The sequence below is a fragment of the Cyprinodon tularosa genome, unplaced genomic scaffold (assembly GCF_016077235.1).
Source record: "Cyprinodon tularosa strain WSP-4 unplaced genomic scaffold, ASM1607723v1 ctg597, whole genome shotgun sequence".
Lineage (NCBI taxonomy): Eukaryota > Metazoa > Chordata > Actinopteri > Cyprinodontiformes > Cyprinodontidae > Cyprinodon > Cyprinodon tularosa.
Genome location: NW_024039337.1, coordinates 436,596 through 464,550, shown reverse-complemented (window position 1 = coordinate 464,550; position 27,955 = coordinate 436,596). Strand labels below are relative to the sequence as shown.

Below are 27,955 nucleotides of genomic sequence, written 5' to 3'. Positions count from 1 at the left end.
CGGCAGACTGGCTCACGAAAGTCCCTCCTCGGTCTCTGCCGCACATCATGGGGATAGGAACCAACAGGTCTGCCACCAGTCTGAGGTCGTGGCTGAACGCTGGGGGTAGTGGCAGGGCGGCCCGAACGCTGGGGAAAGGCAAGTATGCTCCTGCGAAGGCCGGAAAGCTGCTGGCTAGTCTGACGTGCTTGAGCAGTCCGTTCCAGCGCCTCCAAGGCAGCTGATCCAAACAGCTCCCCTGGTACAACCGGGACACCCCTGAGGGTCCTACGGCATGCTTCAGTCAGAGGAGACTGTGCCAACCAGACCTGTCTACGAGCTTGGACAAGGAAAGACATGACCCGTCCAAGCTCTCTGGTCATCAGCGCGAAGGCCTGCAGCGCTGCGTCACTATAACCAACCGCCGCACTTGCACCACCAGTGTCCTGAACAGATGCAGACAGGGCAAACATGAGGTGCGCCAGAGAATTGCCAAGGCGGCCAGCACGCGCTCCTGCATTGTACGCCTTACAGAGGAGGTCATCTGTAACCCGACATTGAGTCCGCGGGCACCGGACATCAGGACGCAGGGCTTCATCTGGTGACACAATCAGTGAAGCAACAGCTGGTTCAATTGCTGTCGGCCTTCACCGACTCATGCATGGCAGCTAATACACGACCATCCAATGAGAGACGCGACAGCGCTCTCGGTTCCCGCCAACAGGCGTGTAACTCCTTCAAGTACTCCTCTGATGGAGGTACAGAAAAAGGAGTAGGAGCCCTTCCACGTCTGAAAAAGGCACTGCCGGAGCTGGATGCCTCTCCTTGTGGGAGTTCCAGCTGCAGCTGCTTCAGGGCCATAGACATGACCTCCCGCATGGAACCGTCACTGGCCTCTCCTACCGCACTCTGAGATGAAAATGAACCAGCCTCAGAGGCTTGAGAGGACCCTGCCTCCTCCTCATCTCTAAAATGAGAAGCGGAAGCAGCCAGAGAGATAACGTCATCCTCTACAACCAGCTCGGGCATTGGTGGGGAAGAGAGCCCAACCACTGGGAGCCAGGGATCAGATTGCCGTGTCTGCAACAAGGACTTCATCTCTGCCAGCTCTGCTGACAACTGCTCCAGCCTTGTGGACAGGCCCTGGTCAGGTTTGGCCCGCTTCCTCCGGGGGAGGGGCACAGATGCTGTGGTCCCACCACGGCGCTTAGAACGCTTGGGGGGAACCACCTGCCCAGAGGGCGGAAGGTCCGAGCCATCCTGGGGGCACAACTGGGCCAACCGGGCCACCCTCACTGCATGGGGCATAAAGCTGCAGTTCATACAGGGGTTCTCAGACAGCGCCTCCAAAAGGTGCTCATGTCCAAGGCAGGTAGGGCACAGGTCGTGGCCATCCTCTGCCTGCAGGGCAGCCCCACAGTCCATGCAGCTGTGAGAGCCATCCATGTCGAAGGCCGACAAGGCTTAAAGAACAGAAAGTTATCGAAAATCGGGAGAGGGGGCGCAAACGCAGCCGTCACCAATTACAGCAGAGAAACGAAAGAGGCTGCGAGCACAAGGCAGCCGATACTGGGAGAGGGGGCGAGAACCGCTACCGTCACCAGGTATAAAACCAATAAACCAAAAAAGCTAACAACGTTAGCTGCATGGAAACTTAAGTTGGAAGTAGGAGCGAACAACGCTGCCGTCACCAATTAAGAGAGCAGACCAACGAAAAGGCTGCAAAAAAGGTTGATTTTGGGAGAGGGGGCGAAAACGCTGCCGTCACCATTCATAACTAAGCAGACCGATGAAGAAGGCTGCAAACAAACCAAAAAAGGCTAACAACGTTAGCCGTCTCCAACTTCGGCAAACGAAGTAGACCACACTTGGTTGGGAGAGGGGGCGAAAACCGCGGCCGTCAGTAATTATAGCAGCGCAGACCGGTGAAAAAAAGGATGCAAAATATACAAAATATACTGGGAGAGGGGGCGAAAACCGCTGCCGTCACCAGGTATAACACCAACAAACTAAAGAAGCTAACTACGTTAGCCGTATATAACTTCGGCAGTGAAGTTATTCACACTGGGAGTAGGGGCGAAAACGCTGCCGTCACCAGTTCGAAACAAAACAGTACGAAGCTGTAGGTAAAAAGCTAAAGTCGTGAGCCGGGAGAGGGGGCGCGGACGCTACCATCACCAGCAAACAACTCACTTACCTTCCGTAATCCTCAGAATCGACCCGTTGCAGCCCTGGGAGGGCGGAGAATAACCGCAACTCCGGTCAAGATACAGGGGCTTCAGACAACGGGGAAGTTAGCGAACCGCTTGCGAGAATAAAAAAGGAGCAGAGCAAAGGATGACACCAGGCTATATAGCTTCTGAGTGGTCATCCGGTGTCACAGGTGTGACTCTGTTGGTATAATTACTCGAACTGCGCATGCCCGAAGGGAACATTCAGTGCTTTCAGCACCGCCCTCTGGCGGTCAGTAGGGATGAAATAGAACTGATTTGTTTTGTTCCCTGCTAAAACAAAGTTTGTGAATTCAGTTAAATAATTGTTAAAATATATCTGTCATTTGTGTGTTTTTAGCTTTCTTCCTGTATGGGAAGCTTTTCAAAATTTGAAACATTAGTGCAGTGGTTTATGTTAAAATAAACCTTTGGGTTAAATTTTTGCAAGCAGGTTTTTCTTGTGTTTCTTGCGAATTTGGTCTTAAATTTTTATTTCGAGTGGCATTAAAAAGTCTTAAAAAGTCTTGAATTTAACTTGCCTTATGCTGTAGAAACCCTGGTCTTTCATGTATGTAATCCAAACTGCAGGCACCAGGATAATAAGATTGAACATATTTTGCTTGCCAGTTTCGACCTTTTAAGTTAATTAAGGCCTTAATAAACTGTTTCAGAGGACTGATCATAGCGCTCTGCATCAGCAGCTCTCTGTCTGACTCCCTGCCAGCTCCCAGATCAGCTTCTCTGATTGGTTGATGCGGCGCGTCCAGCAGCTAAAGTTACATTTTTCCAACTCCAGCAGCTGCTTTTTCTGAGGCGCATCAGATGCTCTGAAGCTCATGACAAAATGGTCCTGCTGCTCAAAACGCACCGCAGGACCATTTGCAGCACGTCAACAGTTGACTTTGCATGGAAACTAGCTGCTCCTGCTGCTTGTGGTCTGAACATAGCATTAGTGGGTTCCTCTGTCAGCTAAAGGCATGTTTTAGAGTGTCTATACTCCAGTTAACAATTAATCAATTACTAAATTAGTTGAAGATTTTTTTTCATTATTATTTAAGCCCTAGTAGGTGTTTTTTCTAAGCTAAAGCATTGTTGCAGAGTTTTACCTACATCATTGCTCATGCTTTGTTCTGTCTTCTTTTGCAGACTGTGAATCATTTGGAAACAGAGACAGAACAGACCAAGGAAACCCCAGAATTAGATATTATACCAGTTCTACATGAGCCAGAACTTCCTGCAGAGCCTCAGGCTCACTTTGACCCGCAGACCGACACACCAGACCATAACCATGGCACAGAAGCGTCTGTCCTCACCACCTCAGAACCATTAGAAGCGGCCCCTGCTTCGACAGAGGCTGTAGCCCAAGCAGAGTCCTGCAGCGAGGATCCTCCTGCTCAGCCCCGCTTGGACCCAGAGTCTTCGATTTCTCCAGATGAAGCTGAAAACGTTGCTACCTCAGAGAGTGCTGGACTCGCCCACACAAGGTAAGTCTGCATCCTCTGTCAACTACTCCTCTGCTTTAAATGTCACCTTAGATGGTATCCATTTTATTTGAGATTTTTCTTGGTTAACTTTTGTTTTCCCAGTTTTTTATTGTTTTATATTTTTCATTTTAACCCCAAAAACTGCTGATTAAAAGAAATTAAACAAGCTTTTTTTCCACCTTGGACAAAACTGTTAAAGGATCTGGCGTCCTGCTTTGAGAAGCTTAATGACATTCCTGGCACTTACTGTTTGCTTTATGCCTGATGGACTTTGTGATGGAAGTTCATGAGGAGTTTGGAAAGCCAACAATGTGGACGTGAAAGCTGAACTTGAAAGACGACCCTCGGCGGGACATTTGAGACCTTTCTAGACTTTGTTATGGTCTGCTTCACCGGCCCTACAGACCAACCTCTGTCCCCACCTTCAGTCCTTTTCCATTTCGCTCTCAGTCTACCCCCCGCCCCCTCCCCACTTTTCCTTGTCTTGTCTTCTCTCTGCCCTCTCCAGTATTAGGAGGTGTGGTAAACGCCATGTCCTGTTTTTTCCCTCAGTGCAGTGTGGGTTGCCAGTGCAGGAGATGAACTCCCAGTAGACAGCTTTGTGTTTGCTGAGCACTCTGATTCACAGTGCAGGGTCATTCCCCCCGAACTGGCAACCTGTGAAAACTCCCCCTTTGGCAGCCCTCTCCTCAGGTAAGTTTCTATACATTGGAAGCCAATCAAAACAAAGAGGCGGGTAATCAAGGTAGAAGCTGCTCCTCTCTGCTCTGCGCAACCATCAATTGCTGACCTTTGCACTACATTTATGCTTTATTTTATGTTTAATTTCATCCAGTTGATTTGCTTGCTCCAACCCAAAACTATTTGGAAAATAACTCCCACCTTTAACTCCTTATTTCTATTATGTTTGGAGAATAATTTCTATCTCTATATCTTTCCTCTTCTCCCTTCCCCTCCGTTGACCCCCTGTCTGTGATGCAGCGTGGATGAGGCTGGTACAGACGACCAGTTGTTAAGTCAAAGCCAGAGCTCTGATCTTGAAGCTAAATCCAAGCAGACCAGTCCAGGAATTGCAGTTCCTGAAGCAGCAGAACCTGGAAGCCTGAAAGAACCGCAGCCGCTGGAAGATGTTCTGTCCAGTTTGGAGCAGGAGGGCAACACTTCCCACCTGGTCAGTTTCTAAATGCTTCAGTAAATACAAATTACATAGAAATCTGACACGGAGTGACGGGTTCTTTATTATTTTTGCTTTCAACATTTGACTATTGCTGGATATAATCGAAATGTTTTATTAATTTTAGAAGTGCAAATCATTTTATGATTTCACCCCCTTGGATTGTTTTGGTTTTAAATTGGCACACTGCAAAAAATTTAAATCAAAGTCTAATTTTCTTACATTAAGTGAAATTTTCTTGCCCATGGAATAAGATAATTTACATTTTATTTACATCTTATTTCAAGTAAATAATATCTAAACGTATTTTAAGACTAAACTTACTCATTCCATGCGCAGATCATCTTATTTACCCTCTTAAATTAAGAGTAAATACACCTATTTTAAGATTGTTTTTGCAGTGTATTAACCTATTTTGCATCAGGGATTCACTCTCTCATCCACACAATGTGTGACGTCTCCCCTGCTCCTGAAATAATAGAACTTTAAAGTAAATTCATTAAAGTGAGCCATATTTCAAGGCAAGGCAAATTTATTTGAATAGCGCAATTCAGTACAAAGACAATGCAAAGTGCTTTACATGATTAAAATATAGGAAAATAAAACAGAATCAAAGCAAGTAGGAAAAAAATGCAGAAACAAAAAAGAACATTAAAAAGAGTTGGACTAAAGAAAATAAAAAAGTTGAACTAATAATGTTTTAGTTGAACTGTTTAACTAGAACAGTGGAAGGCCATCCTAAACAAATGTGTTTTTAGTCTTGATTTAAAGGAACTCAGGCTTTCTGCACTTTTACAGTTTTCTGGAAGTTTGTTCCAGATAAGTGGAGCATAGTAACTAAATGCTGCTTCTCCATGTTTAGTTCTGGTTCTAGGTCTGCAGAGCAGGCTGGAGCCAGAAGACCTGAGTGGTCTGGAGGGTTGATACACTGATAGCAAGTCTGTGATGTATTTAGGTGCTAAGCCATTCAGAGATTTATAGACTAACAGAAGTATTTTAAAGTCTATTCTCTGAGATACAGGGAGCCAGTGGAAGGACTTTAGAACCGGGGTGATGTGCTCTACTTTCTTAGTCTTAGTGAGGACACGGGCAGCAGCGTTCTGGATCAGCTGCTGCTGTCTGATCCACTTTTTAGGCAGACCTGTGAAAACACCGTTGCAGTAATCAATTCGACTAAAAATAAACGCATGGATTAGTTTTTCCAGATCATGCTGAGACATTAGTCCTTTAATCCTGGAAATGTTCTTTAGGTGATAGAAAGCCGACCTTGTAATTGTCTTTAAATGCTTTTGGAGGTTCAAGTCTGAATCCAGCACTACACCTAGATTTGGGGCCTGATCAGTGGTTACTAGCTGAAGTGACTGAAGCTGTGCGCTAACTTTAGATCTCTCCTCTATTGGTCCAAAGATTGTTACTTCAGTTTTGTTTTTATTCAGTTGAAGAAAATTATGGCACATCCAGGCATTGATTGAGTTTAAAGTCACCTGGTGACATGGTGATGTAGAGCTGTGTGTCGTCAGCATAGTTATGGTAGCTGATGTTGTTGTTGTTTTATTAACTGAGCCAGAGGGAGCATGTAGATATGGAATAGGAGGGGACCCAGGATGGACCCTTGGGGAACCCCACATGTGATTTTTGTCATCTCAGATGTAAAGTTGCCTACTGACACAAAAAAGTCCCTGTCCTTTAAGTAGGATTTAAACCAGTTGAGAGCTGTACCAGAGAGGCCGACCCAGTTTTTCAGGCGCTCTAACGGGATGGAGTGATCTACAGTATCGAATGCTGCACTGAGGTCCAATAGCACCAGCACTGTGGTTCTTCCACTGTCTGTATTTATACGGATGTCATTAAACACCCTGATAAGGGCGGTCTCTGTACTGTGGTGAGCACGGAAACCTGACTGGAACACGTCAAAGCAGCTGGTCATATCTAAGAAAGTGTTTAATTGTTTCAAAGGTAATATAGTGAACCAGGTATCACCAGTTTAGACAATAGGATAACTGATTGATACCTGATTGTTTTATCCCTATTCCTGCTCCAAACAAGCAAAAAGGCTGACTATAAGAAGCAAAAACAGTTCAGTCATATTCACCCATGGCCCATTTTGAATCTGCCTCCTTTCAGGGAAAAATGGGGACATAAGGTGAACCAAAAATATAAAGCCATTTATGAGTCGATTAAAGAACAAACAGAAATCTCCAACTGACCCCTTTTAGATTTAAACTGCTGCATCTTTACTCTACAGTTAGTGGCTGAGTGTTTTTAATATTTTTTAATACATCCTTCCTTACTGAAGGAAAACTATGACATGTATTAGTTACTCCATTACTAATCATATTTGTCAGAATTGTTTTTCTAAATTTAAAGCTAGGATCCAATGACTAATCTCTCTGTATCTGGCAAGAATTCTTGTCTGGGTGTTTATCTCTAAGAGATTGCCTTATCCAGTAGATTTCTAAGCTCTTGTGAGACCTAGAAGGTCACTTATATAATACATAAAAAAATGTTTCCACCTCAGTGGATCTCCATGCTTCAATGACCAGGGGCTAGCTGAGCACAGAGTCGGAAATGAAAGCCTGTCTGTCTGTCGTTGTGGCACGATTCTGAGCTTGAATGCTTTGAGAAATGAGTTCTAATTTGAATGCTATGTAACTGATGCTAATTAAGTTCATAGCTGGCATTCACTGCCCTCCACCTAACGAATCTTTGTATTGTTCCCTTGTTTTTTCTTTTCAGATGGGAGATTCTAGCGTTGCTAAAGAAGCTGATCCCTCTGTACCCAGTAAAGATGACATCCCCACCTTTGATGAGTGGAAGAAACAGGTCATGGAAGTGGAAAAGGAAAAAAGTAAGCACATAAAACCCTGATGCAAAAACATTTGTCAGGTTCTGCAAAATTTAGAGCAGATAAAATGGTGTAATACAGGTGCTGGTCATAAAATTAGAATATCATGAAAAAGTAGATTGATTTCAGTAATTCCATTTAAAAAGTGAAACTTGTATATTATATTCATACATTACATACAAACTCATATATTTCAGATGTTTATTTTGTTTAATTTTGATGATTACAAATGACAACAAATGAAAATCTCAAATTCATCATATCAGAAAATTAGAATATTGTGAAAAGGTTCAAAATTGATGGCCCCTGGTGCCACACTCTAATCAGCTAATTAACTCAAACCACCTGCAAAAGCCTTTAAATGGTCTTTCAGTCTAGTTCTATAGGCTACACAATCATGGGGAAGACTGCTGACTTGACAGTTGTCCAAAAGACGACCATCGACACCTTGCACAAGGAGGGCAAGACACAAAAGGTCATCGCTAAAGAGGCTGGCTGTTCACAGAGCTCAGTGTCCAAGCACATTAATAGAGAGGCGAAGGGAAGGAAAAGATGTGGTCGAAAAAAGTGTACAAGCAAGAGAGATAACCGCACCCTGGAGAGGATTGTGAAACAAAACCCATTCAAAAATGTGGGGGAGATTCACAAAGAGTGGACTGCAGCTGGAGTGAGTGCTTCAAGAACCACCACACACAGACGTATGAAAGACATGGGTTTCTGCTGTCGCATTCCTTGTGTCAAGCCACTCTTGAACCACAGACAGCGTCAGAAGCGTCTTGCCTGGGCTAAAGAGAAACAGGACTGGACTGCTGGTGAGTGGTCCAAAGTCATGTTCTCTGATGAAAGTAAATTTTGCATTTCCTTTGGAAATCAAGGTCCCAGAGTCTGGAGGAAAAGAAGAGAGGCACTTCATCCACGTTGCTTGAAGTCCAGTGTAAAGTTTCCACAGTCAGTGATGGTTTGGGGTGCCATGTCATCTGCTGGTGTTGGTCCATTGTGTTTTCTGAGGTCCAGGGTCAACGCAGCCACATACCAGGAAGTTTTAGAGCACTTCATGCTTCCTGCAGCTGACCAACTTTTTGGAGATGCAGATTTCATTTTCCAACAGGACTTGGCACCTGCACACAGTGCCAAAGCTACCAGTACCTGGTTGAAGGACCATGGTATCCCTGTTCTTAATTGGCCAGCAAACTCTCCTGACCTTAACCCCATAGAAAAGCTATGGGGTATTGTGAAGAAGAAGATGCAATACACCAGACCCAACAATTCAGAAGAGCTAAAAGCCACTATTAGAGCAACCTGGGCTATCATAACACCTGAGCAGTGCCACAGACTGATCGACTCCATGCCACGCCGCATTGCTGCAGTAATACAGGCCAAAGGAGGCCCAACTAAATACTGAGTGCTGTACATGCTCATACTTTTCATGTTCATACTTTTCAGTTGGCCAACATTTCTATAAATCCTTTGTTTTTATTGGTCTTCAGTAATATTCTAATTTTCTGATATGATGAATTTGAGATTTTCATTTGTTGTCATTTGTAATCATCAAAATTAAACAAAATAAACATCTGAAATATATGAGTTTGTATGTAATGTATGAATATAATATACAAGTTTCACTTTTTAAATGGAATTACTGAAATCAATCTACTTTTTCATGATATTCTAATTTTATGACCAGCACCTGTAGATGCGATCTGTGTTTTATTTAGGGTTTGGGCAATTAATTGCGTTTGCAATATATTCGCAATTTAATAAAATGCAGTTTTCAAATCACTGATTTTTAATCACACTATATTTAACAAGAGTAGGACACTAGATTTCTTCTTTAGTTGGTGGTTAAAGGCTTGAAATGGTTTGTCATGATACAGAAAGGTAGAGAAATTTGCCACTAGCCTGCAGATCCATGCATGCAAGTAGAAGTAAACACTTTTTCACACAATGGTTACAGTGAAGTCCTGTAAAAAGGGCCTCTGGGCAAACAGGCTCTTAAATCTACAAGCTTGGGGTTAGTGTAAAGGAAAATTTAAATAAAATGATAATTTTGGTTTAAAAAAAAATCACAATTTTAGATTTTTAAATAAGGAAGATGTTGAGGAACATTATTTGGAGGGAAAATCACTATTTTAAGGTCCAGATTTAGTGAATCTCCATTTCTGTTAGATGATCTTTTATAATAATAATTTCACGACTTATATTTTACACAACATCCCAGCCTGCTTTGGTTTTAACTAGGGCCGCTACTAACGATTATTTTGCAAATCGATTATTCTATCAATTATTTTTTCGATTAATCGATAAATAAACTGATAGAAAAGGTTCCTTAAAGAAGATTTTTTACAAAATTAAACCAGGAGAAACTAAAACAATTCCACATAAGGAGTTCTGGATAGAGCATGTTAAATAACGAAAAATATATATATATATTCTAATTTTTTGTGAAAAATGTTGATATTTTTTTGTTTTTGTTTTGATATAGTTACTGCTATAAGTGCTTAAAACATGCCTTTAGCTCTGCCAGCTAAAGGCATGTTTTATGCTGCCCTATATGTATGTAGCGGAGCTACCCTTCCTTTGCCAGGAACAATGGCAGCTATATTTGCTGTGATCAGTGGGTAAAAAGTAGTTTTAATATATTTTAAAGTGAGAAAGTCCTGAAAACTTAATCTGTGCAGTCAGTTCATCCAGATTACCATCCTGCCTTCAAATATGTTGTCACTGTGAGTCCCCTTAAACAGCAGCCTCTGGCCCGGTCATCTCTTCATGGTTTTCTGCTACTGTTGGCGGCATCTGCATGTAATCCAAACTGCAGGCACCAGGATAATGAAAGCAAACTTATTTTGCGAGCAGGTTTCCATATTTTAAGTTAATTCAGGCCTTAATAAAGGGGAGCGATCATAGCGCTCTGCATCAGCAGTGCTGTGTCTGACTCCCTGTCAGCTCCCAGATCAGCTTCTCTGATTGGTTGATGTGGCGCGTCCAGCAGCTAAAGTTACATTTTTCCAACTCCAGCAGCTGCTGCCATCTGAAGTGCGTCAGAAGCTCATGAGGCGCTGCTCCTGCTGCTCAGACGCACTGCAGGACCTTTTGCTGCGCCTTGATGCGTTTCAACCATTGACTTTGCATGGAAACCAGCTGCTTTGGCTGTGGCTGTCTGAAAGTAGCATTAGAGACCCTATAATCCAGTTAATGATTAATTCATTACTAAATTAGTTAACAATTATTTCGGTAATTTATTAGTCTCGGCTCTAATTTCAATTCTTGGATTAAACTCCAGTTCACAGCAGGTTTGTGATGACCATTTTATAACCAGCAGGATCAAACTGAACTCTAAAAACGATCCACACATTAAAACTCTTCACCCACTTGCTTTCATTTTTATCACCACAGAGGGTTCATGGAGAATAATTCCCAACTGTTAAACCTTCTTCCTTTTAGGTCAGACTCTCCATACTTCGACCAGCGGCGGCCCGCATTCAGCCAAGAAGGTCCAGAAAAACTTTAAGAATAACTACGCCTCTGTGGAGTGTGGTGCCAAGATCCTGTCTGCCAACAATGAGGCCAAGGTTAAACACTTTTCTCTGCTGCTACCAATAAACAAACATATTTATGCTGTGGCTTTGTGTAAGAAGAAAAATTATCATGATTTAACACTGTTTGGAGGAATCTGATGTTAGCGTGGCAGTGAATGATCAATTTCACCATTTCTTCTCAGAGTACTTCAGCTATTCTAATGGAAAACATGGACCTTTATATGCTAAATCCATGCAGCACAAAGATCTGGTATGTGCTCTGCTGCATTTCTGCTCCTACTGTGCAGCTTTTGCAAAGCTTTCTTTTTTTTAACAAGCAATTCCTTCTCAGGTTCGTGATCGAGCTCTGTGAGCCGATTCAAGTCAAACAGCTGGACATAGCCAACTTTGAGCTTTTCTCTTCAACACCTAAAGACTTTTTAGTTTCCATCAGTGACAGGTACTGTAAGCCCTCTTAGATTCCTGCTTGTTAACACCACGATTTCTGAGCTCATAAATCAAGTGTCTGGGCACACCTGCTTATTTAAATGTCAGTCAGCTTTCAATCCTTGTGTTTTCAGCGAGAGTTCAAGCTACATAGTTGTCATTTCCCATGTAAAGCTAAACTATACATCATGCAGAGAAAACACAACAAACTCCTCTGACTCATGGTTGCATTTAACTTGGTGTGGACAAGCTTTGAATGGATTTTATGAGATAAACTAATGCAAAGCAGGCAAATCTGATGAGAGGCAGATGATTCATGCTTTTAAATGAAGAGAAATATGCATAGAAAGCATAACACTTTCTGACCTCTGACTCGATTATAGCTCCGAGTCTTTAAAGTCACATTGAAAGTCAAGTTTCTTTTTTTCTATTCCATAAAAAATGACCTCAGATCAGTAAGATTAAAAGGGAAATAAAGGTCTGGTTCAATAAATATATGTAAGTCTCAGATGTTTAGCTAGGAATATCGGTGTACATCTCGGTGTTTTACATCTTTAGGCTTTGTGCCATGTAGGGGGGTCTGGGGGTACCCTCCACTAGGGGTGTAAATAATAATCGTTTTGTATCGATGCATCGATCCAACAGCCGACAATCCGATGTATCGACACATTCGCAAGAGAATCGATTCATGCTTTTTATTTTTATCCATTTGCTCCTGGGCGTAATTCTCCCTCCTGTGCTGCGGTGGCGCTAAACCTATTTTGCCCTCCTACCTCGCTTCCTGGTTATACTCTTACAGCAGTGTGTTGCAGTGAGCTTGATGCAGACATTTTTGATTTATGCTCAATATTGAAGCGTGGTCTGTGCTACACGCTGTGGGTCTAGATACGGCCGAGGTGGCGAGGAAGTGGGGGCGAGTTTAGTCCGACGACGGAGGGACATGAGGGCCAAAAAGAGCGGAGATCCAGGTGGAAAAAGGGTCCCAGCGTTCTCGCGCAGCTCGCTCTTCTAGCTGGTCAAACTTCACGAGTTGTTTTCCGCAATTTCGGTCACAAAAGCAAAAAAGCCGGCCTCCTGTCTGCTGCACTGTCTGCGGTCAGCTACAATTTGGGAGAGGAGCAGCGGAGCGTCTGTGGAGGGGGCGGGACGTCTGGAGCCGAGGTATTGCATTGCACTCATTGCACTGATTTAATGCAGTATTTTTTGATGCAACTTCTGTTATTTGCTGTTTCTAAAAATAAAAAAAATGCATAACGATATTAAAGCTTTCATTGATTTATTTAAAACTTGAAACTTTGTTTAGCCTGTAAGGCGTAAAAAAATAAAAACAAAAAAAATTAAATTAACCGATTAATCGATTAATTGAATCGAATCGTATCGTGGTGTATTCTTGAGTATTGAAAATAATCGAATCGTTGGGTCAGGACATCGATACTGAATCGAATCGCCATGATGGATGTGATTTACACCCCTACCCTCCACCAGAAAATGTTGAAATCTAGACTCTCTGAAACGCTACTTCCTGCATTTTGAGGTGGAATGCAGCAAACATTTTGTCTTTGCTCCAACACTACTTTAGTCCTGATTATGGGAAGTATGTTTGCTTGACTAGAAGTGGAAATTTCATAAGACATGAGGTAATTTTTAGATACAATATTATTTTTCAAAGGTTAATTCAAACAATCAGAAAGTGTAAAGCTATGGTCATCAAAATGCCATCAAAAAGCGTCTGCAGCTTCATTTTTGATGCTTTTCAACATTAAGGTCAGACGTCCAGACGTGTATCAAAAGCATCTTTGGTGCTCTTGAAGCAGGTCCAGTAAAGTGTGTCCAGATGCATCTGATGCCTTCTGCTGCTGCTGTGTTCAATGGCAGAGAGCAGCTTTGTTATATTTGCTTTCATCAGTGGGTAAAAACTAGTTTTATTATATTTTTATGTGAGAAAGACCTCCTGGTCTGTGCAGTCAGTTCATCAAGATTAAAAGCCTGCCATAAAATATTATTTCTCTGTGGGAGCCACACAGACCCCCACATACCGGCGCTGCGCTGTCACTGGGAATCCCCAGCAGCATGTAGGTCAGAAATTTCAATGTTAGTCTCATCTAAAGGCGTCTGCTCCCTCTCATTCGCCTCTTACCCTGCATTGCTTGTGGCAAACTTCTAATAAGACTTCCTGTGTTTTTTCATTAAAAAAAACATTCTTCCTGCCATTCCCCACAGGACACTTTTATTATTTCTGAGGTTAGATTTCCTCTAATTAATAATTATATTAATTCTGATGGCAGCTATTTAATAACTTTATAGAATTATATATTCGTTGGTGCAGCTATAAGCACCGTGACGGTGACTCAGTTTAATTCCTGTGATTGTTATTTCTATTTAAGGTCAGTCGACAAAACAAACCTGCAGACGTAACAAGTGCAGTGTTTTTCACATGGACCCTGTGAGAACATGCACCCACAGACGTATGTTTCCCCTCTTGATGTTGCAGATATCCCACCAACAAGTGGGTGAAGCTGGGAACCTTCCATGCACGGGACGAACGAATAGTCCAGAGTTTCCCACTGGATGAACAGCTTTATGCTAAATATGTGAAGGTACTGGAGGTTTTCTGCTGTTTAACCAACACAAAGTTCATTTATTCTCATTTAAAATTTTATATATTGACTTACTGGAGGTACAGGTAAAAAGAAACATCAGTGGGTTTATATTTAAGACAGCTGCTTAAAAAATGGCCCAGTTCTTCTTCCTCAAGTGGACTTCAGAGTTCAGTCAGAAGATGAAACTAGTTCTGTTAAATCAGTGCTAATAACAATGCTAACGATACGGAGGCAGTTTGTTGGATTATGTTTGTAAGTATCCAATGTTTACTGTGACGTTTAAAAGGATAAGTCCTGCATGGCCTTTTAGAATATATTTTTTTTCTTTCACACTAAACAGGACTTTAAAAATGTGACCTTTGCCTTATCTGTGTCCATCTGAATGTGTTGCCATAATGGATGTGCTTCTCCTCCCATCTTGCTTTTCTTAGCTTAGTATTCTTACATTTTGGCATGCTAGATGTCAATTTATGCCTTTAGCTGTAGCTTTTATTTATCTTTATGTGATGACTTTTTATGTTCTGAGTCATTTTTTAAATGGTTTTATGACTTAAACTAGTGTTTGTTTTTCAGTAGAGCACGTCTGGTCTTTTGTTTTAGTTTTTTTCCCTATGATTTGTGCACCATTCCCCACTTCTTTATATTCCTGCAGTGCTTTGCCTGTGAAGTGAAGCTGTGCATATCAGCCGTATGTTTGTATTACCAGAAAGCTGAAATGTTTACAGATTCTTGACCTGCTTGTAGCTCAATACGTTCTTTACTGATTGCTTTTTCTTGTTTTATTTCTCTCTTACCCTGTCCCTCTCCTGCTCTTCTGCTCACATCAGATGTTCATCAAATACATAAAGGTTAGAACTCCTCTCCTGCTGTCAGAGCCTCAGATTCGCTAGAAATATGGTCTCTGGATGGGTGATTTACTATAATGGATGGAGATTAAACTAGACTTTTTCCATTAATGCATGTGGAAGGGTTATCAATTAGAGGACGTTGGTTTATGAGGGTGGCAGATAAAGACTGTTTTTAACATTTGGAATTGAAATGATTATTATTAGATTAGCAGTTTGTCTTTTTTCCTTGCAGGTTGAACTTCTCTCTCACTTTGGAGCCGAACATTTCTGCCCCCTGAGTCTCATCAGGTAGGAGCTTCAATTCCTGAACAATTCAAAGCTCAAGTTTTTTTTCTTCTAATATTTGAGTCAGAATCACTCAAGATTATAAAAGAATGTTCAGTTTTGTGATATTATATTTATTTTTTTCTACGGCTGCATGTTAAATGTGGATTTCACGGCTTATAGCAGCTTTAGTTGATTGATGTTTGTCCCTCGTGCAATTTTCGCATTTCAAAGCAGAGCTTTTTACATTAGCAATATTTGCCTACTTAGAAAGTGTTTTCTGTTAATGGATGCGAAGTACATTTAGGAACCAGTTTAACAACCTAAATCTGTCTTGTAAAAATCATGTGTTTTTTAATCCCTCTGTAGTTTTAACCTTTTGAGTCTTTCTCTTGTACAATAATTCAGATATGCAAAAACTCATAGCCGTTAAGTTAAATCTCCTTAATGTGTTGGTGTCCTAAGTCAGTCCTTAAAGTTCGCTGTTCTGCAGGTTTTAGATGTAAATTAGTGTAAACCTGCAGGACAGCGACACTCGGACTGATTTTAGACACTATAAATGTACGCTGCCTTTTTTATTTGCAGGGTTGTGGCTCTATAGTTTTTCACAGAAATGCACATCAGTGCCTGTGAGGTCAGCAGGGGCTTTTAAACATAATTAAAATGGCCATAAAACCCACATAATGAAGCAACTCTGCTCACTCCAAGTAATATAAACAGCAGCTTTTCATTTATGCGCAGAAACCTTCAGCATTTAGTGAGAAAAGCTTGATATTGTTGGCATTTTATAAAGTTATGATCTCAGAAGTGAATTCTGCAGAAGCTTTAAACCTAAAAAAAAAAACCCCAAAAAATATTCTCCATTTCTCTGGAGAGCAAATTTTGTATTTTATAGTTTGAAGCGATTTTTGCTTGTAAAATAATGCTGTGCTTGCAGATGTCTACATTAGGAGGAATATTCTCTCCATTCATAGTGGGCTCTGTTTTTAACCCTTTATATCTTTATCCATCATCTGCGGTCCTCTGAGACCTGCAATATAAATTTTTATTACACTGGAAAAAAGAGCTAGAAATAAGTAAACATTTCTTAAACTAAGTGTATTTATTTAATTTGAGTAAGTAAATGAAAGAATTCCCCAATGCAAAGGGTATTTTTACTCTTAAAATAAGACAATGTTTATATTTTAAATGTAAACATTCTTGTTCCATTCGCTAAGTGTCTCACTTTCCTCCTCTATTAAAGAAAAAAATGCAGTTATTGTAAGAAAAAGTGACTAATTTAGATTATATTATTTTGCAGTGTACTGCTGCTCTCATGAACGCAGCAGATGAAGAAAGTTCAGCTCCAACCATTAACAGAAAAAAAACAATTTTTTTGTTTTTTTTAGAAAAACAGCTGGGAGAAATCTGCTCTTTTTTTTCTTTCTCCATTTTTTTACTTTTCTTATGTAATCAGGCTAGCACAAAAACGGCACTAGATCGAGACAGATCTGCAGGCTGGAATTGCTTTATTAAAGTCCACACCTCAAATGAGATGAGTGGCAAAAGTTAAAACTCCTCCTCATCTTCAGATGTCCAAATCGGGTAGAAAATTTGATGGGTCATAAATTTAAATTTGTTCAGTAAAATACCTTAATAGTTTTAGGAGATGTAAAAGATCAGCTTGTTTGTATCAGGATTGCAGGATTTTTCTGTAACAGTGCTGTTGTTTAATAGGGTGTTTGGCACCAGCATGGTGGAGGAGTACGAGGAGATCGCAGATTCCCAGTATCCCTCAGAGAGGTTGGAGTATTTGGACGAAGATTACGGTAAGCCGCTGAAGTTCACTCAGCCAAAACAAAACTGATTCCATGTTTAAATGATTCAACAGAAAAGAACAAAAGATTAATGAAAAAAGTCTTTGGTTATAATAACACGTCACATTTGGAGGGCATCCTGTCTCTATCTGCTCCAATTTTTCTTTTTTTCAGTCTTTTTTCTTAATTTTTTTCTCCACCTGTATCCTCATTCTCTATAGACTACCCTCCTGGGTACCAACCATCAGAGGAGAAGGCCTCTAAAAACCTGCTTGGTTCAGCAACCAGTACGTATCGGCTCACATACATGTCCATACGGTCACTTTACAGGATAGAGAATAATTGTGGAACAAATCTGAGAGAATAAAATAGTTCACGATATTTTTGGGGTTGTTGAGGCACATTTTAACATCTGAAGCTAATTTATATACATTTATTTATTTAGTGTAAATCTGACCCTAAATCTACCAGAATACCCATCATGCATTTGGAAACCTCCAAGCCTACATGCATTCCAATTATGTTAAACTGGTATTTCAAACAGTTGTATTTATTTTTTATATTTACCGTAATTTAATGTAGTCAAAGCAAAAGTGTATTCAGGGCTCGATGTTAACCATCGCCCGATCTCCTGGGGCAACTAGTTTTTATTGTTGGGAGAGTACAAATTTCATTGCATTTGCCTGCCAGATGCGGTGATTTTTGTCCACCTAGCGGTAATTTTGATGTAGTTACCAAAACGACAAACAAGCTAGAAAGCGCTATCATATGGCAGTCTTCTGTACAGTGATGCAGGTCATACATTAAAAAATGTTCATTACATTTTTTTCTCTTAGACATTGGAGAGGTGCATTTAAATGTTATAGAGCTAAACATGTTAAATTGGTGACCTGTTATGTTATTATTATTGTCTTTTATCAGGGAAAACTAATCCTGATCAGTTTAAAGTCAGGGAATTCTGAAATGATGTCAGACTGTGGAAACCCTGAATAAAATAACTATGTATAATGATTCTCTAGCAAAGTCACATTATATTAATAGTATTATCTTCTATAAACATACCATGACTCTAAAATAAAAGTTATTCATTTGTGACATTGACTTCTGTCTCGTGATTTATCTTAAGTTTTTAACCTGTCAAGTTTTTTTTTTAGATTTTTAACATTACAATTTATATTTTTCCAAGCAAACAACAGTTTAAAGCAAAGTTTAGTTTGAAAAGAATGAGCAGGAAGGATTGAAAAGCATGTTAACACGGTAATGTAGGCTTGAGTTCATTATCTGACGCATGCAGATACACACCAGGAACCTGGAAACTTACAAAAAATTACAAAAAACATTTTAAAAACAAACATGTTTCATTGATATATATACAAAAATGAATATTAGGAGCTATATTTATCAAACATTATACTGGGCAAGTAAAAATTGTTTCTGGGCAAATGAAATGTGAAAGTCACTTGCCTAAAGGGCAAGTGGTAAAAATCCTTAACATCAACCCCTGGCATTATTCAGCTGCTGCTTTAGTTTCTTGCTAAGGCAAAGAAAGTATATTTGTTCTTTGTTTTCTGAGTATTTTCTTGCCATTTCTATCATCTAATTGCTCATTCTTTTACAAGCAGCTGTGGCTTCATAAAATAAGCAAGCAGCCGAAATTTTATGACCTCAGTCAGGTATAAACGTATTCCTCCGGTAGCAGAGTTTAAGGTTTTATTGGTATTCCTACCAGCTTGCTATCAGATATAAACATATACTGCCTTCATGTAGCTGCGTAAGAGTTTGCTTGATTTTCTTTTTGTTTAGTTTTTTTTTTAAATGGTGCCCAAAAAGCATTTTTGTCTGCATCTGTAGTTAGCAAATTCAGCACTGGAGGATCCCTCCCCAGGATGGTTTCAGAGAAAACTGAACAAATGGAAAAGTGCGCGTGTGTGTGTGTATCAGGTTGCATAAAGAAAAACGAAATGAGCAAAAAGACGTTAGCGGCGTCTTTGATGTAGGTTTGGCCTCCAGCTGTCCAGAATCACATGTGCACAGATAATTTGAAATGAAGCTCGTCTTTGTTTCTTCCCCTCAGATGCGATCATTAACATGGTGAACAACATTGCTGCTAACGTGCTTGGTGGCAAGCCAGGACTGGAGGGTGCAGCAGAACTCGGAGGTAAACACCGATCCCTTTCACACATGTCAACCATCCTGATATATTTTCACTTCATTCCTTAAAGCCTTTAACAGGCAAACTAAACTTATCTATGTACCTAACTGTCACTTTACTGCATTCGAGGCTGCTGCAACTCCCTACTTTTTTTAACTTACAAATTTTCACCCAATCTGATTAAAACCCTTTGCTTAGAACCTAATGGATCAACCCTTTAGTGGCTGTTTATTTACAAAACCATGAATCTGATTTATTGGTACAAGCAAAGTTCTTTTTTTTTTTAATCAAAATTGTGATCTTATAGTTTAAAACATCCCTACGTTATTTTGTTTTGTTTTTTTGTTAAAAAGTATTAATATCTTGACATGCTAATAACCCTGCTAAACAGTTTAAAGAATTTTAACAAATTTTATTCCTTTTTTCCCCCCACAAAATCAATCCGCTTTCTTTATGAATTTTCTTCTTTTTTTGATGCATAAAGAAAATGAGCCCAAAGTTCAAGTTTCTGGTCCCTTAATCTGGAACCAGTTGATAAAAATGTTGGATTTTCATGCATTGACACATCTGTAGGTGCTGTCCTCCATTGTTGGCTTTGTTTTCTTAAATTCATGCTTTTTCAATAGATTACCCAGCTAGATGAATTAGTCCTAACAGACTTACTGAGCAAAACACAAACCTTTCTGTTCGGATTATTTCTCTTTTTGTTTTTCTCCATATAAAGTGTGTTTGTGTGATGATATTCACATCCAGAGCTAAAATCTAAATTGTCACATTCTAAATCAAGAGCCCTGAAATAATGACATATTTTCATGAAAGCATTTAAAAATGTTCCCAACACTTCAAAGTTTTAATCTTTAGCTGAAGCTGTTTTTAAAAACTGGTGGATAAAGATCCTTTTGACTGTTCAGTGCAGCCACTCCTCCTCAGTAGGTAGAATGAAGCAGAACAGGTTCATCCATATGAACGAGTCGCTTCTGATTAGCCAAGCTTCATCCATTGAGGTTTAACTTCCTCTAAGTGTTTAGCTCTTTTCAGAAGCAATTATTCAGTTATTTCATGTTGATGCACGTCTCCACAGTGAAAGGCTGAGGGGCATTTTGAGTAACTACCTATAAAGGTTGCTTCACTGCTTCCATGTTGAAATATTTAATTCACTGGAAGGAAATTAAATAACGGATGAAACTGAAAGATTGAAGAGGCGTGAATTTATGGAGGGAATCTCTATTAATCTTATTTGATCTTTTCTGATTTGTGCTTTTCTTTCCCTTGTGTCATAGGAAACCAAAAGAAAGCAAAGGTTTTGTTTTTATAATTATTAAGACGTGAATATTTTAGATTTGGGAATATTTAATATGGTAATTAACAATTTTGAGAAAAATCTGAGAAACATAAATAACCAAAAAATCGTAGTTCATTAATGAGGACGACTCCACTTCATCGTCTTCTGGCTAAAATTACACAGAGACTAATTCCATTAAATGCTGCAACAGGACCTGCTTTGCTCACCATCATATAATCCAGCATATTTCCTACAATATATCAAAGAGTGATGGAGGAGAAGGCTTCATGGTCTGTAAAAGGAGTCAAGTTTAAGCCGGTGCAGGTACCAGATCTGCTCGGGTCCTGCTTCATGCCGGTGTCGTTACTCTACATGATTGGCTGAACTTTACTGCATGATCTAAAACATTGTGGTTTCCCAGACAACGATAATAACATCACGCAGCGTCAGTGTGCAGAGTCGGGAGCATTTGCAGCGTTAGCGTGTCTAATGAAGGACAAAGTTTTACCTGATCGATAACAAAATTGAAACAAATCTGTTCCTGGTGAACAAAGTACCCGTTAGACCCTGATATAAAGGGGGAGAGCTGGTTAGCGCCGTGGCTAGCTGTGTTCAGTAGCGAACAGGTTAGCCTCTTTTAGCTCGGTCAGTTTGCCATGTTATTCTACACTACTTTTAAATTTGCGTCAACAACAATTTGTTTCCTACAAGTAAAATAACTGTTTTATTTGTCTAAGATCTCTATGAAAGTCATTTTTTAAGACGTTCCATTTGTCCTCAGATCTTAATAAAAAGAATAAAAATAAGCTGAGACTTTTTTGTCTTGTTAAATGGCAGAGCTCAGTCCTAGAGCAGCACTTTCCTTCAAGACTTACAATGATTGTTTTCTACTTTCGGCTACTTTAGATCACCAATTAAATGTAAAATAATAGCAAATACAAGTTATAATATGTTTAGACTCCAAAAGAGATTTGATCCTTAAGAATGTGTCAGAGTGGAGTTGCCATACGTTGACGTTATAAGAAGAGGCAGCCTAGTACCTACACGCATACGCTATGCTTTTTGCCCTTTTCGGGCCGCTTCTCCAGTCATGCGAGAATTTTTTGGATCACGCCGAGTTTCAGCCCCATGATGCATCCTGCATCATGTTAAATACAGGAGGTAAGGAAGAGCATCAGCCTCTCACAACCACCTGCTAATTAGGAATCCTAATGTCGGAAGAAAATCAAACGTGAGGTGTTCTTGGGTAAATCCTGTTGTTGAAGCGTCCAATGCAGGTCCAGCAGGTTCTGCAACAGCTTCTTCCCCAACGCCATCAGACTGCTGAACTATTGAAAAAAAAAACTCTCAATCATGCCACCAACTCTGCATCTTGCTGACACCACCAAACCAAAACACTGCATAATTGCACACTATATATTAATCCTCTGAACTTCCAGATCTAGGTGTTTTTCTTTTTGCACCATGTCTTAACTCCCACATTGTTTATATTTGATCACTGCTTCACTTTGACAAATTGAAATGTCATGAAAGCTGTACAAAACGAACGTTCAATAAAAGCTGTTTAATTCTAAGAAGCAGAGCTAGGAGCCGATTTAGCCGAACCTCATGCACTGCGCAGATGCAAACAAGGGAGTTCTTCTTCGTCCTTCCAGATTAACAAATTTGACCGGCGCCATCTCTCCGCACAGAGTCCCACGGTTGGTTTTGGGACGTGCAGTGTGAGCAGGTAGATCACAACAGAGCATCAGGCCGTGCTCGCATACATCCCGAGCTGTGAACTTTTAAACTCAGTGATTTCATTGTACAGTTTGAGCTGTAGACTTCGTACCACGATTAAAAATATCGTACAGTGTATGCCCGACTTTAGGCAGATCTGGTCCCTATAATATAACTAAGAATCCACAAAACGTGGTTTGATTTATTTACAAACACTTAAAAACGAGACTAATTTGAGAATACGGAGTGACAAGTTTAGGTCATGGTCATTCCAAAAAAGTTAAACAATCCACTGGACTTTGTTTCCAAGTTTGAAGACGTTTCTCTTCCATCCAGGAAGCTTTTTATTTTAAACTCTAAATGTCAGAAATAGTTCCAGGTTTTATACAGTAGACCAAAAAGCCGTTGTTTTAGTTTAGAAAACAAACAGGATGAATGGGTCCACCCTTTTGCAATGCGGGTCATTTGGCTTCTTTTGTTAGCCTGCAATACCCCATACCTGTCTATGTCTCTGAAAATGGGATCGTTAAAGGGAATTGGTTCTCTGGCTCCCATCCCAAAGGGGTGGAGCTGTTGTTCTGTTTCAATTTGCATGTTTTCTAAAGGCTTTGTTGGGCTACTTTAAAAGAGCCTTGAACTCAATGCTATTTGAAATGAAAAAGCTTCCTGGATGGGAAGTGAAATGTCTTCAAACTTGGAAACAAGTTAGTTTAACTTTTTTGGAAGGTTAGATAACGATGTGTGATCTTTTCTTAAACATCAATGGGACGACCTAGTTTTTTCTTAAGAGACTAAAAGTGGCCAAACAAACAGAACCTCAAAGATGTTTCAGATTCAACACAAACACAGTTCCTCTTTTTGCTTTCTCTGCTTGTTTCTCCTCTGTGAACCATTTCCTGCCTTTCATTTTCTTTTACTGACCAACAGTTTGTTTCTCCACATATTGTTCAGATAACCTTTGAAGACTGTGTGGCTTTACACACAGTGAGCGCTACAGGATCCAGATATTCACTCTGCTTCCAGCCTGTTTTCCACCTCTTGGCAGAAACCTCAGCTATGCTGGGACAGCGGGGGGGCTGACGCCAAGCCCTCTGCTAGTTCTCTTTACCACATAGAGAGCTTTCTGAACATTACTCAGCCCTTTTACGCCACAGTCATGCTTTATGGGGGGGGGGGTTTGACACATTAAATGTGATATTTTTAGGCGAAAGTGAACAAAGAGGATGTGGAAAAAGAGAAAATGTATTTAAGCAACAGAAATAAGACAAATTTCTCTTGGCTTTTCTTCCAATAGTGTCTGTTGCTCCTGGCTCCTCACAGCTGCCGGTCTGATTCCAATTTACAGCCTCAAAGTTTGAGGCAGGCTGAAGGAGAGCTCAGTTCAAACTGGCTTAAACTGGTTTCCCTTTACAAGGAGCCGCGGCTCCTGGCATACTGGCCAGTGTTGCTGCATTTTCTTTACCTAAAAACTAGGAAGTCGGATCTATATGATCTCTAAGATGATGGTGTTCCAGTTTCCTGCTTGGAAACTTAAGAGTATAATTGCTCGGTGCTTGTATATTGCAACTCCAGCCACTGTTAAAACAATAACTCTGTTCTACACCATATTTTATGAACATTAACAGCGTTGAAATATCTCGTCTTGGAAATGGTGAAAAGAGACTTGTTTGAGTGACTAAATGTTGCATAAAACTGCAAAAACGGGAGAGTTTACCTCCTCCGGATGCAAGAGACAGTCCTCTTGAATCTAGAAGTCATTAATGGCTTCGCCTATTGACACGTAGGTCTGACTTTCAACATTTAAATTAAGTTCAGTTTATTTCTATAGCTCCAATTCACATCATGTCACCTCAAGGCACTTTCCAGTTCACCAGATCATCCAGTCAGATTGATTCAAAGTTTTCTATCTAAGGAAAACCAGCTGATTGCATCGACTCATTGACTCTTCAGCAATCCCTCACACTAAGCATGCTTGTAGCGACAGTGGAGAGGAAAAACTCCCTTTGAACAGGAAGAAACCTCCAGCAGAACCAGGCTCAGTGTGAGCGGCCATCTGCTGAGGCCCACTGGGGTTCAAGGAGACAGAAGCAGACATAGAAAAAGAAGCATAGATACAAAAGGCAACTGTCAACCAGCTCCACAGGCGGCCCCGTCCAGGAAACACACAGCCAGGCAGACGAGCTCCGAGCCAGCTCCCATGTCAGAGGATGAAGAGAGCACATCCAGTTAGTCGCAGTCAGAGAAACAGGACTACACTGGAAAACAGGCCAAGCTCCAACATCTAGAAACAAAGGTGTTGATGGCAGCAGCACAGCTGATATTTCTCTCCAGGATGGAGTCACAGCCAAACAGGAACAGACCAGATGAAGCTACTATGAGAAAAAGCAGAGAGAGCAGAACGTTAGAGATTGAACTAACTGATTCTGCAGAGTGGGAGAATAGAGATAGAAAAACCAGCATTCTGTACGTAGCATCCCTCCTATAGCTGTTTTTTAGGTTTTATGAAACTGCTGAATTGCTTTTCCTCCCCCCTGATCTCACTGTTCTGATGCATCCTTCCTATTATGATTGTTGTTTCTTTTGTGATTATTCCAGGTAATGCAACAGAGGAGGGGAGTGGAAAGGAGGAGGGCAGAGACGTGAAAGTTGACTTGGCGGAAGCCTCTCAGGACTCTGCAGGGTAAAATCAATCAATAGAATATTATTGATGGAAACTGAGATATTGTGCAGTTTATTAAACATTGGATAACAAAAAAAAGTGGAGACATAACCCAGAAGAATGGGTGCCTGACCTTTCAGATTCTTAGCTGAACATTCCTCTCTGACTGACTCTGTTGGTCTCAGATAAAATTCCTGTCAAATATCCTGAAGTCTGAAGGTCGTAATGTAGTAAAATGTAAAAGGTTCAAAGTATAATTTCTTTATCAAGGCTGTATGTAACCAAGAAGTAAACTAAAGGCCTGATTTTTTTTTTTTTTTTTTTTTTTACCCCTATTAGACTCAACCCTCCGAAGGCTGACGAACCTGCAGCAGAAGTGGCTTCTAACGCTTCCAGTGACTCGAGCTCCTCCTCCTCATTAGCTGAATCCAGCGAGGACAGACAGATCGTCACACTTGTGGAGGAAGACGAGGATGAAGAACCGAAACAGTCGACTGTGACGCTGTTAGAGGAGGAGGTAGAAGAAGAGGAGAAGAGTGAGCAGAAAACGAGGAGGGATGCTGACAGGAACCAGTGGGAGAGTCAGGCATACTGTCCTCTCTCCTCCTTGTCCTCCCTCTCTCTGTCCTGCATGGCCACGCTGCCTGAGCTGCTTCACCGCTGGTGCTGCGCCCGGCTGGCCAAGGAGCGCCTGCGCAGCCTCAGGAAGAGGCAGCTTCACGCTCGGAGACAGATTGACGAGAGCCCCCCTGCCCCCACGGCCACAGCTCCACGCCTCCCTGACCCGACGCCTCCTCAGGAAGTCCTGCCTCTGACGGAGAAAGCTCCAGAACCAGAGGTGCTGGGTAGAGTCCATGAGGGAAAACCCTCAGCTGAGGAACAGACTGATTTTTTCCAAATCAACGCTCAGCCGCCTGATGCTCACACACCAGAGCTCAGCATCCTTCTAGAGCCGAGTAGAACCGCCACCATCCCTCCCTACAGTTCATCAGCCCCTCACAGCAGCCTGACGCGGCCCACCCCCACACACCAGGAGAAGCTCTTACCTTCTGCAAAGGATGAAGCTCTGGATCCTGTCTCCACTCCTATCCTCCAGACGGCCTCTATCCCAGAGACGCATCAGGCCATCAGTGCCACACTGACGCTTTCTGTCAGTCCTGAACAGGTTCTGTCTCCTGAGACGGCCTCCTCCATCCTCTCAGTGACCCCCGTTAAAGAGCAGCCTGCAGCTTCTCTTCCTACTGCATCGAGGACTGAGAACCTTTCCCCGCCTCCCACTGAGCTGCCAGCTGCCCCCCCCTCTGACAGCCACTCAGACACGGCTGCAGATCCTGGTGGGAGCAAACAAAAACAGAACCCTGATGCTACTCAGCTCCAGGGAGAGCTGGGAAGCAATCTCCCCCAGACGGGAGAACCCCAGCGGACTGAGGACTCCGTGGAAGATGAACTATTAAACACTAACGTCAACATCCAGCGCACGGCGACGGACTTCTACGCAGAGCTGCAGAACGGAGGAGACTACGGCGGGGCGACCCTGAACGGTAACGGGGTGCTGCAGAACGGAGGCGCCGTTCATGGCTCCAGTCAGAAGGAGAGCGTGTTCATGAGGCTGAACAACAGGATCAAAGCTCTGGAGATGAACATGAGTTTGTCCAGCAGATACCTGGAGGAGCTGAGCCAGAGGTAAAAACATGGAGGATCCTAAAAAGGATCATCAGAGTTCATTTCCTACAGTCCCAGTTTGCTGATAAATCTTTTTTTATGGTATCAATGCACCTGTACTCTACAGGTACCGTAAACAGATGGAAGAGATGCAGAAAGCCTTTAACAAGACCGTGATAAAGCTGCAGAATACCTCGCGCATTGCTCAGGAGCAGGTCACTGAAACCTAACGCTGTGAAAACGGCTCATAGGTGGTTTACCTGACGATTGGCTCACAGCTGAACCACATCTTTACGTTTTTAATTCAGGACCAAAGGCAGACGGATTCCATCCAGCTTCTGCAGAGCCAGCTGGAGGATGTTACCAAACTGATGCTCAACCTAACAGCCACAGTGGGCCAGCTGCAACGAGAGGTACAAACACCTCCTCAGTTTTTACATGCTTTAAAAAAAAGTTCTATACTAAAGACTCTAAGCTGAACGTTTTGCTTCAATCACATTCCTGACAATTGAGGTTAGGGCTCCACTGATTGCACTTATTTGTCGAGATATAGTTTCAGGACCTGCTTGAACTTCTTTTATATTTTAGTTTAGCCTCAGAGAGGATAGTGCATATTTTCATTTCAGTTAAAGACCCTTGAAAACACTGATTTGGCTCCTGGATTTACTGTTGTTCAGATGTGGAGTAAGAGTCAGATCAATGCAGAATCAGAAACATTAGGTTATTATACGCAGCTAAACGTGCCCTATGTTATTTTCAATGTGCACAATTTTCCAAAAACTAAAAAGCGGCTCTCATCTACAGTAAATAAGAAGTTAGCATACATGTTTATACCGTTTATTAAGCTGAAATGTCAGCGTTCCAGCGTACATCAATAAACGGGTAGTTTTTATTTTAAGCCCTTTGGTCAATGTTCAATTCTATTCAGTTTATTTCTATAGCATCAATTATCAACACATGTCATCTTAAAGCACTTTCCAGTTCACCAGATCATCCAGTTAGATTGATTCAAAGTTTTCTATCTAAGGAAAACCAGCTGATTGCATCGACTCATTGACTCAAAGGCAGTTCCTCACACTGAGCATGCTTGTAGCGACGGTGGAGAGGAAAAACTCTGTTTTAAAAGGAATAAACCTCCAGCAGAACCAGGCTCAGTGTGAGCGGCCATCTGCTGAGGCCGACTGGGGTTCAAGGAGACAGAAGCAGACATAGAAAAAGAAGCATAGATACAAAAGGCAACTGTCAACCAGCTCCACAGGCGGCCCCGTCCAGAAAACTCACAGCCAGGCAGACGAGCTCCGAGCCAGCTCCCATGT

The 27,955-nt window shown here is 41.4% G+C and overlaps 1 protein-coding gene across 4 annotated transcripts in view; it reads left to right on the top strand.

Annotated features, from left to right (window-relative positions):
• Positions 1 to 27,955, top strand: part of suco (SUN domain containing ossification factor) — a 64,661-nt gene that overhangs the window by 27,993 nt on the left and 8,713 nt on the right. For 2 of the 4 annotated variants that reach the window (XM_038306909.1, XM_038306908.1), the window contains exons 4-20: positions 3,339 to 3,676; positions 4,229 to 4,369; positions 4,658 to 4,847; positions 7,587 to 7,698; positions 11,137 to 11,264; positions 11,414 to 11,481; positions 11,563 to 11,670; positions 14,149 to 14,254; positions 15,085 to 15,105; positions 15,338 to 15,393; positions 17,086 to 17,177; positions 17,387 to 17,452; positions 19,240 to 19,323; positions 24,914 to 24,998; positions 25,317 to 26,660; positions 26,767 to 26,854; positions 26,948 to 27,052. In XM_038306909.1, the coding sequence (XP_038162837.1) occupies positions 3,339 to 3,676; positions 4,229 to 4,369; positions 4,658 to 4,847; positions 7,587 to 7,698; positions 11,137 to 11,264; positions 11,414 to 11,481; positions 11,563 to 11,670; positions 14,149 to 14,254; positions 15,085 to 15,105; positions 15,338 to 15,393; positions 17,086 to 17,177; positions 17,387 to 17,452; positions 19,240 to 19,323; positions 24,914 to 24,998; positions 25,317 to 26,660; positions 26,767 to 26,854; positions 26,948 to 27,052 (3,132 nt within the window). The remainder of the gene's footprint in view (positions 1 to 3,338; positions 3,677 to 4,228; positions 4,370 to 4,657; positions 4,848 to 7,586; positions 7,699 to 11,136; positions 11,265 to 11,413; positions 11,482 to 11,562; positions 11,671 to 14,148; positions 14,255 to 15,084; positions 15,106 to 15,337; positions 15,394 to 17,085; positions 17,178 to 17,386; positions 17,453 to 19,239; positions 19,324 to 24,913; positions 24,999 to 25,316; positions 26,661 to 26,766; positions 26,855 to 26,947; positions 27,053 to 27,955) is intronic. The other 2 variants (XM_038306911.1, XM_038306910.1) reach the window with 2 other exon arrangements.